Source organism: Dromiciops gliroides, chromosome 3, assembly GCF_019393635.1.
Source record: "Dromiciops gliroides isolate mDroGli1 chromosome 3, mDroGli1.pri, whole genome shotgun sequence".
NCBI lineage: Eukaryota > Metazoa > Chordata > Mammalia > Microbiotheria > Microbiotheriidae > Dromiciops > Dromiciops gliroides.
The window spans coordinates 583,040,057-583,057,228 of record NC_057863.1 but is presented as its reverse complement, the minus strand read 5'-3'; the positions used below and the strand labels follow the sequence as shown (position 1 = coordinate 583,057,228).

Sequence of the window (17,172 nt, the reverse complement as noted above, 5' to 3'; positions counted from 1 at the left end):
AGTTTTTTTGACACCACAAAGAGAGCTATTATAAACATTTAGAACATATAGGTTCTTTATATTTTGCCCTAATCCTACTTCCCTTTGGAAGGAGACCTAGTAGTAGTATTGCTAGATCAAAGGGTACAGGTAATTTAATAACTCTTTGCGCATAATTCCAGGTTGCTCTTTTGGCCTTTTTGTTTTACATTGTTTATATATGGGTTTAACTTCAATGTAATTCAATGTGCTCACATCCTATTTTTCAAGGTCAGTTTCTTGGCTCCACCCATATTCAATCCTATTATTTATGGGACAAAGACCAAACTCATTTGGGTTGGGATGATCAATATCATCTATTCCAAAAACTAAATTTTAACTCATCCCCCTAAAAGCTCTCAGCCTCTCAAAACCACATACATTTTGATGAAATAAATACCACTACTAAGTCTATATCACAAAAACAAATAAGAGAGAAAAGGACCTATTTGTAGGAATATGTGTGTGTTTTGTTTGTGGTTACAAAGAATTAGAAACTGAGGGAATGTTCAAGTGGAAAATGGCTATACAAGTTGTAGTATATGGTTGTGATGAAATACTATTTTATTATAAGAAATGATGAGTAGGTTTCAGAAAAAAGACCTAGGAAAACACATTACCTGATTCAAAGTGAAATGAGCAGAACCAGGAGAAAATTATAAATTGTAAGGATAATCAACTGTGAAAGACTTAGCTACTCTGACAATAGAATTCTGAAGGACTTAAGATGACAAGGCTGTCCATATCTAGAGAAGAATTGATGAACCCTGAATTCAGATTAAAGTATACTTTGTTTAACCTTCTTTGTTTTTCTTGTTTTGTTTGTTTGTTTTTAGCTGGGTTTACTTTGGAACATGGCTGATAAGGAAATATGATTTCACACCTATAATATTTATCAAAGTGCTTGTCCTCTCAAGGTTGGGGGAGGAACAGGAAGAAAGAAAATAATTTGAAATTCAAATTTTTAATGAATGTTAGTTTTTTATGTGTAATCAGGAAATATTTTTAAAAACTAATTATATATATATGTACATATATACACACACACAAATATATCTATATTTAAAGATTTTCATATACAGTAGAAGAAAAATGGTGTTTTCTAGATACCCATTTTCATAATGGGTACAAAAAATATTATCTTAAATAAAAGAGAAGGAAACATCCCCAAATCTCAATGAAATTTGGAGTATCCCTTCATCCAGTTCAATCAGACTGCCCTAGCCCTCAATAAGTAGAGACTCATGAACTTAATTATTTCCAGTAATCTTGAGGAAAGTGAATGGTTGACCTTGGATTAGGAACAGGGTACCCATGAACTGAGGAATGGTAAAATAATTATTATATTTGGAGTGAAGCAAAATGTTCTTGCTCCATGCATCATGGTAGATATGAAGAATCTAGAGAAATGATTAAAATCTTATAAAAATTGGTACAGAGAGGAGTCAATGCAAAAGAATGAATAAAAATAATTACACATAATTATATATATATCATGAGAGAAACAGAGTCAAATAGTTTAAGCATTAACAATTTTTAATATGATGTTCACAATAAATTGGTAAGGGTGGTGATATTTTTATTCTTTTTACAGATGAGAAAATTGAAGCAGGAAAGGTTAAGTAATTTATTTACCTAGGATAAAATAGATATTAAGTGTTTGAGGCTGAATTTAAACAAAGGCCTTCCTCAATCCAGGTCCTCTGTTCTAGCCACTTTGCCACCCAGCTGCAAATATGTATGTATGTGTTTATATTTATGTCCATTTATATGTATGTATACATCTGTGTGTATATGTGTATTTGTGTGTATCTACACGTGTGCATTTGTATGCATATGCAGAAATGCACATTTGTTGTTGGTATTGTTCAATTACTCAGTCATGTTTACGTATACGTGACCCCATGAATCATGGTACACCAGGCCCTTCTATCCTCTATTCTCTCTTGAAGTTAAAGTTTATGTTTATTGTTTCCATGACACTATCCCTCTATCTCATCCTCTGACATCCCCTTTTCCTTTTGTTTTCAGTCTTTCCCAATATCAGGGTCTTTTCAAATGAATCCTGTCTTCTCATTATGTAGTCAAAGTATTTAAGTTTTAATATTTAACTGTCCAGTAAATAGTCTGAAGTAATTTCACACATATACATATACATAATATTAAATTCACATGTATATATTACATATTCATACAAGACACACATAATTACCTACATACATAATGTACACATGGATTGTAGTAATACACATGACTAAAATAATGTAAATGAAAACAGCACTTAAAGGAAGTTCCAAACTAATTAATTATAATGACATCTTACTAGTGAAGAATAGATGTTGAAGCAAAGTAGTCTCTTTACAGTGAACAGGCAGAGAATCATTGGCACAAACTGAACAACTTGCCAGATGTCATTTCTCCCCTTCCCCTTCCATTACTTTTTTTAAAAAATGTTTTCTTCCCTCAAAGATGTCCCTTCTCATATTATACCCCATGAGGGTGACAGAAAAAAAAATGCCTACTTATAGTACTGTATGCACAAAATATTCAGCAGCATTATTTGTGATAAAAAAAAACAACTAGAAACAAAATGTGTATCCAACAACTAGGCAATTTCTACACGATTTATAATAAATGAAGATGATGGGAAAATGCAGTTCATTAGGAAATAATGAAAAGAAATTCAGCAGAAAATGTAGTCTGTAAGATGAAACAAACATAGACAATATATAAATAAAATTGTCAATAAAATTAGTATGGATAGGGGCCACTAGTTGGCACAGTGGATAGAGCACCAGCTCTGGATTCAGGAGTACCTGAGTTCAAATCCGACCTCAGACACTTAATACTTACTAGCTGTGTGACCCTGGGCAAGTCACTTAACCTCAATTACCTCACTAAAAAAAAAAAAGTTAGTATGGATAGGTAACAAATCAAATATATGGGGCAATGTGACTACCACACCTATAATGTCAATGAATTCATCCTTTAGTTAGCAATAATATATTTTATTTTCAGAAAAAATAAATTAATTAAAATGTTGAAATACTTCACCTGACATTAATTTCAGAAAATACTCTTACCTATTAAACTTTCTTGTTTAATAGGTTAAAAAGAAATCATGAAAACAAATCAACATATGTACCATATTTGACAGGGTATGCCATAGGAAATATACTCTGTAAGGGTATTTGTTGGGAAGTTTCTGTGCTTTCAGATCAGGCTATCTATCTACATATTTCTGTGTATTAGAAAAAATGCTAAACTACTTGGGCGGATCATGTTATCATTGGACAACAATTTCTAAGTAAGTTAATTCACTTAAATTTAATTGCATTTTAACTCCTGTAAACATTATTCCTAGTTCTTCCCTTTATGGCCAAGCAAAATAAGTGTATGTAAGTTTCTCATCTGGATTAAAACAGTATATAATCAAGTCCCCATACACAGAAACTGATCATGGGGTAAAGGATACTAAATTATGTTCCTGTGATTTATTTTTATCTAATATGTTAAAAAAACAACAACACCTTTCTCTTGTTCCCATGTTCACTAGTAAGGCCTGCTACTACTTCCATCCTTGCTTCAAAAATGTGACCTTTTATTTTATTCTATACTCCCTAAGAACAGTATGAGACTACTTCAGGACCCAGTTCTCATGAAACTGTACAAATAGTAAAATAACGGGAGCACCTAGGTAGTACAGTGGATAAAGCACCAGTCCTGGATTCAGGAGGACCTGAGTTCAAATCCAGCCTCAGACACTTGACACTAGCTGTGTGACTCTGGGCAAGTCATTTAAACCTCATTGCCCTGCAAAAAACAAGCAAACAAAATAAATTGTAAAATAACAACTATTTGGTCTCAGGTGTCTGCTTCTTGTTCCTAAATAGAGAACCTCAATAGCCTATACCCATTCACTTCTGGGTATGAGAAAAGCCATGGAGAAGAGGGAAGGAGAAAGTTTAAGTGTATACGTGGTGGAAGAAAAGGAGAAGTAAGTAAATTTTCTTGTGACCTCTCAGGGACTAAGGAGCTTGTGAAAGGATTAGAAAAAAAAAAAACCTCTTATACATAGCCACTTCCCATTTTATCTGAGTTATTGTCTGTGTGTCCCCAAGGATATGGAGGGGGAAGAGCTTTTTTAAAAACATAGCTTCTTTCACTTCCGTCTCAGACAAAGCTAGGGTGCCAAATGTGAAAAGGTAAGTGGCTTTGATTCATGGTAGCTATGGTTATGTCTGAAGAAAGGACCTGAGTTTTGCCATGATGATGAGAAATACTGGAACTATCATCCAGTTTTGGGGGAGATAATATGCTTAATCCAATACTTGTAATAAAGGCTAATTATTCATGGGTCTTTTATTACGGATAGCCAGCTGTAGTGGATTTTCCCTTCCAAAGCAAAATTATACCAAATGTCAAATGCAGAGTCAGGAAGGTGAGAGGATTCAAATGCAACTTCTGTCACTGCATCAAGTCATTATACAATGGAAAGTACAGCACTTTTGAAGTAAGAGGACAAGGTTTTGAAACTGGGGTCTTCCTTTATTACTACGTGATTAGACTACTTCCATGGATACCAGTTTCCTCAGCAGTCAAATGAGGGGAGTGCATTAAATGATCTTCAAAAACTCTTCTAGTTCTAAATTTATTACCCTGAAATGATGTGTTATAAGACTGGAAAATACAGGACTTGGGGAGGGGGTGATCCTTTTCAAATATTTTTAGAATCACTAAAATTTAGGGTCTTTAGAGATTGTCTAGTAAAAAAAAAATTCCTGTGCAGATGGGTAAGTGTGGCATAAGGGAAAGAAAAGCATTTACTCTGCATTCAGCAGATGTAGATTTGAATCTCAATTCTGACTCAACTAATAATGAAACTTAATTTCTCATTGAACCACTGTTTCCTCATTTGTGAAAGGGACAAGGAAAATTTGTACGCTTCTTTTCAATGAGATGTGAGGAAAGTGCTTCAGAAACCATAAATCACTCTAGGAATGGATGTTATTATTCTTAGTCAATGAGTCAGTCCATACGCTCTTATTAAGTACCTTCTATGTGTCAGTCACTATGCTAAGCATTGTTCAAATATCATTTCAGGGGATATCAAGGATATTCATGAAGAAATTTTCTCTCAAGTAGAATTGACCATAAGCTTCATAGGACAAAATGGAATCAGAGATTTAAGGACATGTAATGATATTCAACCCTTGGCATAAATGCTGCCCTACTAGCCCATCAACCTTTTTATGGCCACAGATACAAGAAGCCCTACCTTGCAGGGCTTGGGAATAAGAATAAGTGGGGTGGGGGCAGGTAGGTGGTGCAGTGGACAGAGCACAGGCCCTGGAGTCAGGAGGATCTGAGTTCAAATCTGGCCTCAGACACTTGACACTTACTAGCTGCGTGACCATGGGCAAGTCACTTAACCCTCATTGCCAAAACAAAACAAAACAAAACAAAAATCTCCCCCCAAAAAAATATTAAAAAAAACAAAACAAAAAAAAACAACACTGGGGTAGCTAGGTGGCACAGTGGATAGAGCACTGGCCCTGTACTCAGGAGTACCTGAGTTCAAATCCAGCCTCAGACACTTAACATTTACTAGCTGTGTGACCCTGGGCAAGTCACATAACCCCAATTGCCTCACTTATAAAAACAAAACAAAACAAAAAGAATAAGTGGGGCATGGGAATAAGAATTAAATCTTAAAATAATCATAGCTAGCTCTTTGTCTCTGTGATGGATACAAAAAAAGTCTGGATTTTAAGAATTTAGAGACATGAAGAATATATAAATTTTCAAATTACAAGCCAACTCCAGATCTGATAAAAACAAATATACAAAAAAAAATCCTTATCCCAATTCTTCCCTTTACTGAATACTAATCCTAATCAGAATCTGAGACTTTTCCACTTAGGAAAGGTTCAGGTTTTCTTGATCTTGTGCTAATAAGAAACTCTGGACTAAGTGTAATTATATTCCTTTCCGTGTGTTAGAGTGTCTAGACATAATTTTCACTGAGCTGATGTCATCTCTTCCAGGTCCCAGAAATAAAGATTTCACAGTGGTTCTGGATATTCTGAGTATTAACTTCTGCTAAGATATCAGCAAGGAAAATATAAGGTACTCAGAATGTCAACTACTAATAAGACTAGTGTACATCCCACCAGTTTCTTCCTCCTTGGCATTCCAGGTCTAGAAGCTGCCCACATTTGGATCTCCATCCCTTTCTGTCTTGTATACATGATGGCTGTTCTGGGAAACAGTGCCCTTCTCTTCATCATCAAATCTGACCATAGCCTACATGAGCCCATGTATCTCTTCCTCTCCATGCTCTCAGTGGCAGACTTGATTCTCACCACCACCACCCTACCCAAGATGCTCAGTATCTTCTGGTTCAATGATAGGGAGATAAGTTTTGAAGCTTGTCTTACCCAGATGTATTTTATTCATTCACTGTCCACCATGGAGTCTGGCTTCATCTTGGCCATGGCTTTTGACCGCTATGTGGCTATCTGCAACCCCCTTAGACACTCAACTATTTTGTCTCACACAGTTATTGGAAGCTTAGGCCTGGCCATTGTATTCCGTGGAACTATATTGCTCAGTCCTCATCCATTTCTACTGCAGTGGCTTCCCTATTGCAGAACAACTATCATCTCACACACATACTGTGAATTCATGGCCCTGATCAAGCTGGTTTGTGCCCCAACCAGAATTCGAAGAGCCTATAGCTTAATTGTTGCCTTCCTTACAGGTGGTATGGACTTTATATTAATCATGTGTTCTTATATCCTCATTCTGCGTGTTGTATTTAACTTGCCCTCTAATGATGCTAGGCTTAAGACCTTGGGCACCTGTGGTTCCCATGTGTGGGTTATTTTGGTTTTCTACACTCCTGCCTTTTTCTCTTTCCTTACACACAGGTTTGGACACCACATTGCTCCCCATGTCCATATTTTTGTGGCCAATATCTACCTTCTTATTCCACCTATGGTAAATCCCATCATCTATGGAATTAAAACCAAACGTATTCGAGAGAGATTCCTTAAAGTATTTATAGTGAAAAATGTGTAACCATGGAAATTGATGAAATCAACTGAATGAGTTATTTGGATGAGTGATATAGCAGCACCACAGCAGTACTAATCAAACTCCAGGTTCATCTTTTGTGAGTTAAAGTTTATATAAAATAAGTGTAAATCTGGCTAAGTTGTACAATATAAATATACTCAGATAGCACTGATGGTAGCAGTCATGGTGACTGGGATGGTCTTGTTGAGTGAGTAATGTTGGGGAGAGGAAGCTCAAACACAGAAGTCACCTTTATTCTATGTGTTCTTCATGGTGGAGCTACCTTGAGAATAACATATGCAGACTAGTGCAGCAGTGATGCTGAAATTTCAAATAAAATATTGAAAAATCACCCAAATTCCTAAAATATCTTCTTGAAATTTAATGAGGGAGGCCTTCAGGAGAAACTCCTACCTCAAAGATATAATGCTACTCATCTGCATCTCTCTAGTCACTTAGTAGCTCAGTTTTCTATCCTGGAAATTGGATATAACCCAAAGAAAAGGGAGCCGAATTTGTGCATCAATGGAAAAATAGCAACATATTCAAACAAACCCACTGGATTAACGTTCAAATGATTCAAGTTTGAATTATGGTTCTAACATGTCTTCACTTTAATTCTTTATGACCCTCAGTTTCTTCATCTATAAACTATGTAAATAACACTATTTATCTGGGGGGAAAGAACTTTGTATAAAATACTACATAAACATAAGTGTTTAGCACTGTTGTTGAAATGATAATGATGATAATAATGATTAATTTCTTTGTTATTATTATTGGTAGTGGTGGTGGCATTTGCAGGAGTATTATCATTTTTATTATCCTGGAAGTTTTCCAGGGATACAAAATGAGAGGGAACCTTTTAAATGGAAAATCTAATCCCAGCTCCTCTTCTCATATATATATATATATATATGTGTGTGTGTGTGTGTGTGTGTGTATGTGTGTGTGTATGTATGTATGTATAGATGTATATATGTACATATATCATGTGTATAAACATATGCATGTATATATGTATATGTGTGTGTATATACATATATATTTCTCCTTAGGTATGACTTTCTGATTATTTGCAAGTCATTTGACCTCTCTGGTCCCTAGTATTCTGCTGTGTAAACCTGCTTTATAAAATTATTATTAGTTTTAAATATAATGAAGAATATGACAACATTTGAGAGTAATGAAGTACCATTTAGCTCAGTGGTAGAACCGGAGAGCTCAGTGAATCAAGCAGAAAAAAATGCAGACCAATTACCACAATGTGGTACTTTAAAGAGTATTGTGGTATTTCAAAGAGGTCCAAAACTAAGTTCCTGAATGAGACTATTGAAATTTTGTTTGTACTATGGACCCCACTTGTCTGGATATAAAGTTATCACAGATATAAAAATGGGGCATTAACAAACAAAAATGAAATTAAAATATAGCTTAAAAGAGGAAGAGATTTGAATGCGCTACACCTACTAGAAAGTTCTATTCTAGGGATTATGCATGGAGGAAAGCTTTGAGGCTTCTGAGAGTAAAGGTAATGGAGGAAATACATTGTCCTGCCACTCTTGGCTCACATCTGATTGATCAGCTCAGGAGTCTGGGGATAATGGCTTCTTTTATTGTTGTGTATATTTTCTTCCATTTAACAAAGATGTATAGAGTAAAGAATACAAAGAAGTATGATGACTTAGTGGGAACAACACCAGGCTCAGAGTCTAAAGTCTTGGGTTCAACTTTGAAAATTATTATTCAAAAACTGTGTAACTCTTTGTGCCTTGCTGTCTCACTGTCCATCTCTCCATCTATTAGATGAAGACAATAAGAGTAGTACTATACTTTTTACAGAGTTGTTATAATATCAATTCTTTGTAAAATGTAGACTATTAGATTACATGGGAACCAGTATTATTGGTATTACGTGTTCAATAACTACCTACTTAGAAAAGACTACCTGTCTTTTTTCTCACATTCAGAGTAAAGGAGTTGAGCCTCTTCCTCTACTTGCCCTCTTTTTCTAATCTCCCACTCTAATCAGAGTAAGGCTAAGGGATAGAAGTATGGGTTACTTAGGAACTGTTCTGTGAATGAGTGGCTATAGTGTTTCTTTCTTGAAAAAAAACAAGTCAAATTAATATTACCTTGAGTTTCTCCTGTATTGGTTTCTACTGTATTGATTCCAAAATGCAATTGATCTTATGCTGTGCTTATTTTTATAATTGAGTTTGCTTCTGACTAAAGTCACCATTCTATATAATGCAGTTAAGTTCTCTGAGCTAGTTTAAAGCAGGGCTTCTTAAACTTTTTCTATTCTTGACCCCTTTTCACCAGAGAAATTTTTACTCGATCCTTTAACAGCATGCATAGTGCAAAGTGTATGTTCAGAAGCAAGGATGCATACAGTTACATGATCCCATATTGGAGATCCCACAGTATAAGAAGGTTTAAAGGTATAATTGAAAGAAAAGTTGTTATTTCTCATACCTATAACTTTTGAGATAATTCCAGAACATCTGTTTATTATCTTTAAGTCCCACAAGTTAACTTGGTATCATCCCCAAACTATAGGTCATATGTCCTTTCTTGTCCTTGTGCAATTAGTGAAGTTTTTAATCTCTTCTAAAGAGACAGCACCTCTAGTAATTTTGATGTCCTAGCAAACATTACAATAATTATATGGGTTTCACAAAACAATTAACTCCCCTTAATTGTCAGACAGGAACATGATTAGCCTCATCTGAATGCCAGCCCACTTTTCTTAGTAGTATAGCCAAATGTTATGCTACTTTCCTGACCCTGAAAACTATAACTTGTTCTCCACACCTAATAAAGCACTTTCCTTTTTTGTGTGTCAATAAAGAGGGTCCCCTTTTTTTCCTAGTGGTTACTGGCTTTACTAAGATTGCCAATCTGACTTACTCTTTCAACTGTATCACTGTTAAACTGGTTTTGATTAACATCGGTATCTCAGTCTGTGTTTATTAAGTCTATTCCAGACATGTCAAAAGTGCCTAAGATATGGGCTCACTGTTCTCTCAGTACTCCCTGTTCCCAATTTGAGATCTTCAAGATATTAGGTGATTACCTATCAGAACTATTGTAGAGGGGATACCTATTGAAATATAGGTTGAAGTATGTAGCTTTTTAGATACTTCTAATGTCTCTAAGTCTATATGTACCATACTCTTATGCTTACAGTACACTGAGTGGAGAACAATTTCTTCCAGAATACAGAGTGATATACACAAGACATATAAATATATTTGTGTATAGTTTGGTTTATAGACATATATGTACATATAAAAAGTCATAATCATGAAAAAACACATATATGTATATGTGATTATATAATTATACATATACAAAATTTGTAATATGTAAATAACATATTTTATATTAAATTATTTTATGTAATTGGGGCAGTTAGGTGGTACAGTAGATAGAGTCCCTGGCCTGAAGTTAGGAAGACTTTTCTTTGTGAGTTCAAATTTGGCCTCACTAGTTACTAGCTGTGTGACCCTGGGTACATCACAACTCTGTTTGCCTCAATTCCTCATATGTAAAATGACTTGGAGAAGGAAATGGCAAGCCACTATGGTATCTTTGCCAAGAAAATTTCAGATCAGCTCATAAAAAGTTGGACGTGACTATATATGTATGTGTTAGATTGTAAGATCCTTGAGGGCAGGGACTATCTTTTGCCTGCTTTTGTATTTCCAGTACTTAGTGCAGTTCTTAACACACAGTAAGTACTTAATAAATGTTTACTAATTGAGATATATCCATATATACAGTTTCATTTATTTATCATCAAAATAAATTTATCAACATTGGATTCCAAGCCTAAAATTGATTATAGCCCATAAATTCTTATTAGTGTTTAAATCCGCCAATTTCCCAGGCCAATGATGTATATTTGCCTCCATATCTCGAATAAATGTATTATTTTTCATATATATGTGTGTGTGCATATATATATATATACATGTATGTATGTATGTACATGTAGCACAAAGGCACATTTCAGGAATATTTCATCTCAGTTTGGGACTTTCTATAATGCTGAAACAATTCAGCTTCTCACTATATAAATGTATCAGACTTAAAACTCCTCAAGTCCCTGGGGCAGCTAGGTGGCACAGTGGATAGAGCACCGGCCCTGGAGTCAGGAGTACCTGACTTCAAATCTGACCTCAGACTCTTAACACTAGCTGTGTGACCCTGAGCAAGTCACTTAACCCCAATTGCCTCACAAAAAACAAACAAACAAACAAACAAAACTCCTTAAGTCCCACAAAACATGGTATCTGGTTCAAAGTGTATAGTAGCATGACAGGGCAAATGGCAAAAAGTAACATTCAGATGCTGTGATATCTATCATGTTCCACATAAGTCTTCCCTTCTCTAGAGCAAAATAACTAGTTCTAATTGATTTATGTAATAACATATTCTTTCCTTGCTTGGATGGGTGGGGAGTGTAGGTGGGCAGCTGGGTAACACAGTGGATAGAGTGCCAGACATGAAATCAGAAAGATTCATTTATTAAAAAGATTCTTTTATTAAAAGAAAGATTTATTAAAATCTAACCACAGGCATTTACTAGCTGTGAGACTCTGGATGTCACTTAATGCTGTTTACCTCAATTTCCTCATCTATAAAATAAGCCATAGAAGAAAATTGCAAAACACTCCAATTCCTTTGCCAAGAAAACTCCAAATTGGTTCATGAAGAGTAAGACACAACTAAACAACATTCTTTTTTTAATTTCTTTTTTTCCTTCTTTTCTATTTAATATTTAAGTTCCAAATTCTCTACCTCCCTCCCACCTTCCCCCATACCCACTGAGAAGGCATACAATACAATATAGATTATAAATGTAAAATCATGCAAATGCATTTTCATATTAGGCATATTTCTAAAACCATAATAAAAATAACATAAGAAAATTATATTTCAATTTTCACTCAGAGTTCATTAATTCTCTCTCTAGGGGTGGATAATGTTTTTTCAACATGAGTCATATGCAATCACTTTAGATCATTTTATTGATCAAAATAGCTAAGCCTCTCACACTTGATCATCATTACATTACTGTTACTATGTACAATGATCTCTTGGTTCTTCTTACTTCACTGTGTATCAGTTAATGTAGGTCTTACCTTATTTTTTTTTCTGAAACCACCCCCCTTTTCCCTTTTCAACAACACATTTCCAACAACAATCAAAATCATATACCACAACTTGTTCAGCCACTTCCTAATCTTCTTCTTGATTTCCAATTTCTTTAACAACAGAAAAATAATCTGCTCTAAATATTTTTGTATATATAGATCCTTTTCATTTTCCTTTGATTCCTATGGGATACAGACTGAGAGTGGTATTGCTAAGTCAAAGGGTATACCCAATTCTATAACATTTTGATCATAGTTGCACATTATTCTTCAGAATGGTGGAACCAGTTTAATTCTTTATCAATAATTCACTAGTATACCTATTTTCCCCTCCTTTCCTCCATCATTTGTAATTTCTGAAAGATGTAAGTTGTTACGTCAGTTAATTTGCTTTTCTCTAATCAGTCATGATTTAGGGGGAAAAAATCATGAGAATAGATACCTTTGATTTTTTCTTTTGAAAATTGCCTGTTTATAGATTTTGACTATCAATAATAGAATGGCTTTTGTTTTTATAAATTTAACTCAGTTGTATACTCATTATATATTTGCCTATACTATTCTAGGATATTGGTGGTCATTAATCTAACCCACTCATTTTACAAATGAGGAAATCAAGAACCAAAGGAATAAAATTCAGTGCCAAATGTTACACATACTTGGATTTAAATTCTGATCCCTTTCTTCTCCTTCCATCTCTTTCTTGCTCTCCTCTTGCTACCTCCCCAATTTCTGGTGAAGGCACCAATATCCTTGCAATCACCAATGTTCACAACATGAGAAGAAAACATCTTTGATTCTTCCCTCTCACTTAGCACTTTTAGCGAATAAGTTGCCAAGTCTTACTGATTCTACTTCCTTGATATATCTGAGAATTGTGAGAACCTTTTAATTGGTCTGTCTGCTTCCAGTCTCTCCAGTCTTTATTCCATCCCTGAATAAGCCTCCCAACCACTATTACTAAAATAGGGGTACAAATATCAAATTCCTGATTGAGAAGTTTCAGTGTTGCATAGGGTAAAATGAGAATTCTGGTGGCATTTTATACCCTTAGGCCCAGCCTTACCTTCCAGGTTTATTTCACTATTCGACTTTCATGGAAACTAGTTTGTATTCAAATGGTCCCAGTTGATGTTCCACTTGCATTCCATTTTTTTCATTCCTGCGCATAAACTGTGCTTCATGAGTAGAATACACTCCCACATCAACTAGCTTCCTTCCAAGGTGGTTTGAAATGATATCTTGAACAGAAAACCTATCATTCTTTTTCCAGTCACCAGTGACCTCCATTCCCACAGTAATTTATTTTGTATCTACTTTTAAAATATTATATATGTCATTTTCTATGTCAATTTAATTTTTACACAGTAGAATATATGCCCCTCAAAATCAGGATCTTTTTCATTTTGGTCTTTGTGTTTTCTGTCTCTACATAGTATCTGGCACATAATTGACAACTAATAAATATTTGTTGAATGAATGAATGTTCCTCTCACCCTTGGCTCCTCTTTCTGTCTTATCATATGTCTGGGCCCAATCTTGACAAGATAGGTTTTATACTTGAGCAATGGATCTCTTAAATGTTTTCTGCTCCTAGGAAATATGCCTCCAGGAAATGAAGAGAACTAGCCCCACAGTTCACACCACTGTGACTGAATTTAATTACCAGAAATAACAAACAGTATGTTCCTTGACTGTGGCCTAGACTTCAGACTCAGAATTACCTCTTCAATTCCTAAATCAATAGAAAAAAGCAGAATTGTAGAGCACTTTGCTCCTTTGTTTTTAAGAGCACATGGCCCTGATACTACAATAGCTATCCTTAACCTGTTCCAAGAGCAACAACTTCTGAAATTCCAATGTGTTCGCTATACTCGGTATAGTTGAAAATTAGATTGTCTTCTCACCAGAGTGCAGTGCCAGTAATAAAAATAAATAGCATTTATATAGTGCCTATTATGTGTAAGGATCTCTACTAAATGATTTACAAATATTATGTTATCAGATCTCACAACATGCCTAGGATGCAGGTGCTATTATTATCCCTATATGAAAGCTGAGGAAACCAAGATCAAGTTTAAGTGACTTTTCCAGGTTCATGGAGTTAATAAGTATCAAAATCAGAATTTGAACTCAGTTCCTTTTGACTCCAGGGCCAGTATTCTATCCACTGAAGAACCTAGCTGCCAATGTAATGCCTGTAAACTAAGGATTTTATGGTTCTTACTTTATATATAGAGAATATCAAGCAGAGAGATGGCATATGTATTCATTCCATTTCAAAAAATATCAATTAACTTATTGAGTTCAGGACAACTGTATAAAGATCAGAGGAAATCATTTGAATGATCAACTCTCATGTAGAGAATTAATAATAGCAAGCTTTCATATAGCACTTTAATGCTCAGAACACACATAATAGTTATTACTTCATTTTATTCTCATTAGAACCTTTGGAAAGAGGTGCTATTATTATCTCCAAATTACAGATGAAGTAATGAGAGCAGAGAGAGGTCAAGTGACTTGCTCAGAGACACACAGTTTTTGAAGCTGGATATGAACACAGATCTTTCTCGGTCCATGACTAGTACTTTATTTCTTATGTTATGTGTCTGAGAAGATCCTAGTGTCATGGAGACCTTTACTTATAGCTAGAAAAATTTAGGTTTTTACTTTAATTCTACATTTTGTATGGATACTTGAGAGTGATAATTGGTAAATATGAAGAAACTTTCCCTATGGAGTCAGGAAAATATATGTTTAGCTGGGATCCCTGATGATTTATCAACAATCTATATGACAGGTTTTTTTTTTATTTTTATTTTTCAGGACGATGAAGGTTAAGTGACTTGCCCAGGGTCACACAGCTAGTAAGTGTCAAGTGTCTGAAGCCAAATTTGAACTCAGGTCCTCCTGAATTCAAGGCCGGTGCTTTATCCACTATGCCACCTAACTGCCCCATGACAGAGTTTTTTTTTAAATGATTTAATTCTTTATTATTAGAAGTGCTTATGAGCAAATACTTGGCAGAGTAAGGTATATACATATATGTGTATGTGTGTAAGTACGTATTTATATATATATATATATATATATATATATATATGTATAATAAAGATCTCTAGAGAGCTGATTGGCCACAATTATTGAAGAGAGGAGTAAACAAAAGAACTAGTCTTCAAGAGTAATGTCAATATGTTAAATAATTATTATTCTGAATGAGTTGAATAATTTTGTACTGTATCTAGAAAAGTGAAGCAGAATCAAATATGGAGACATTATTAAGACTTTGAGGTGAATTTAGTAGCAACATTTTTCATTATCAAGATGGTGTAGTCTTATGAGGATAAGTATAAATATTTAACATGTTTCATTTTTTAGGAAACTCTGAGATGAGTATACACACACGCACACACACACACACACACACACACACAAATTGGAGGTGCCTAGGGTGGCTACATTGTCAAGTTACATTCAAATGTTCTCAGTATTCCAGGGAAAACCCCATCAAAAGAAATACATTCTACTTACAACTCTTGAGGCCTCAACAATAATAAAAACATCAATTCCATAAGAACAAGATAGAAAAAGATATATATATATATATACACATATATATATAAATATCTTCTATTTCCTTCTGCTCACACACAGACACACAGACACACACATATATATATATATATATATATGCTGATATATATATATCAGCAGAAGGAAATATAAGAAATTACTTCGTTTTCTTAAAGAGAAAAAATTTCTTGTCAAAAGACTTCTTCAGGGGCAGCTAGGTGGTGCAGTGGAGTCAGGAGGACCTGAGTTCAAATCCGGCCTCAGACAATTAACACTTACTAGCTGTGTGACCCTAGGCAAGTCACTTAATCCCAATTGCCTCACAAAAAACAAAACAAAACAAAAACAAACAACAACAAAAATAGACTTCTTCTTAATTCAAGTTATATGAAAGTATAAAGGACTGAGTAGAGCCATCTGCTTCCCAGCACAGTCCTACCACTCTATGACATTAGATAATGATAGTTGCTTATTAGTCATGATAGACTGTTCTTTTCTTATCTGAGCTTCTATAATTTTGTAATGTATTATTTTGTTCTCTTTATGCTTTTTCTTCTCCAAAATAATAACCTGTAATTCTAGAGTTAATTATTATATTATGGTTTCCAATTCCCTCCCCATACTAGTTAATTCCAATCATTCATCCTCCTTTAGAAACCTGCCTCCACTTCATTTGTGGTCTTTTTATTTCCTCCAGTAATTATTATTGTCTCATGATTATTTCATAATCTTATAATTCTAAAGTTGACTTTATAATTCAAGTGAAATACTTATAATTATCCTTACAAAATGAGAATTTAACAATAATGAATATAAACAAAACAATGAACTAATAAAACTAGGAGTGACTTTCATGAGAAAAAGTTTGGGGCAAAACATATGACCCACCATTGTTAAAAACAAAAACAACATACATCTCCAGAGAAAGAACTGATGGAATCTTAATACAGATTGAAGCATATTTTTTTTACTTCCTCTTTCTTAAGTTTTTTGTCTGTTTTCTTTCACAGCCTAACTGATGTAGAAATGTTTTGCATGACTACACATGCATAACTTATACTGAATTGCTTGCATTTTTAAGGGGGTGTGTGGAGGGAGGGAGAAAGAGAATTTGGAACATAGAGTTTGAAAAATTGATATTAAATTTTCTTTTATATGTAATTTGGAAAAATAATATTCTAAATAAAAATAAATTATTTAAAAATGAGAACAATGCTAAGAAGAATGAAAATAAAAGGAGTTTTACTTGAATTAATGAATAGTATCTATCTACAATAAAGCATATTTTTTGTAATAGAGAGAAGCTAGAAATGTTTGGAGTGCCAACAATTAT

General features: G+C 34.3%; 1 protein-coding gene across 1 annotated transcript; it reads left to right on the top strand.

Annotated features, from left to right (window-relative positions):
* The first annotated feature begins 3,780 nt into the window (after positions 1 to 3,780).
* LOC122750681 (olfactory receptor 52D1-like) lies at positions 3,781 to 7,101 on the top strand. Its single transcript, XM_043997448.1, has 2 exons — positions 3,781 to 3,797; positions 6,156 to 7,101. The coding sequence occupies exon 2, from the start codon at positions 6,157 to 6,159 to the stop codon at positions 7,099 to 7,101; it is 945 nt and encodes a 314-aa protein (XP_043853383.1). The 5' UTR covers positions 3,781 to 3,797; position 6,156.
* Positions 7,102 to 17,172: the final 10,071 nt, after the last annotated feature.

Excerpts from the sequence above, each read along its gene's own strand:
- LOC122750681 (XM_043997448.1), top strand. The coding sequence starts at position 6,157 with ATGTCAACTACTAATAAGACTAGTGTACATCCCACCAGTTTCTTCCTC.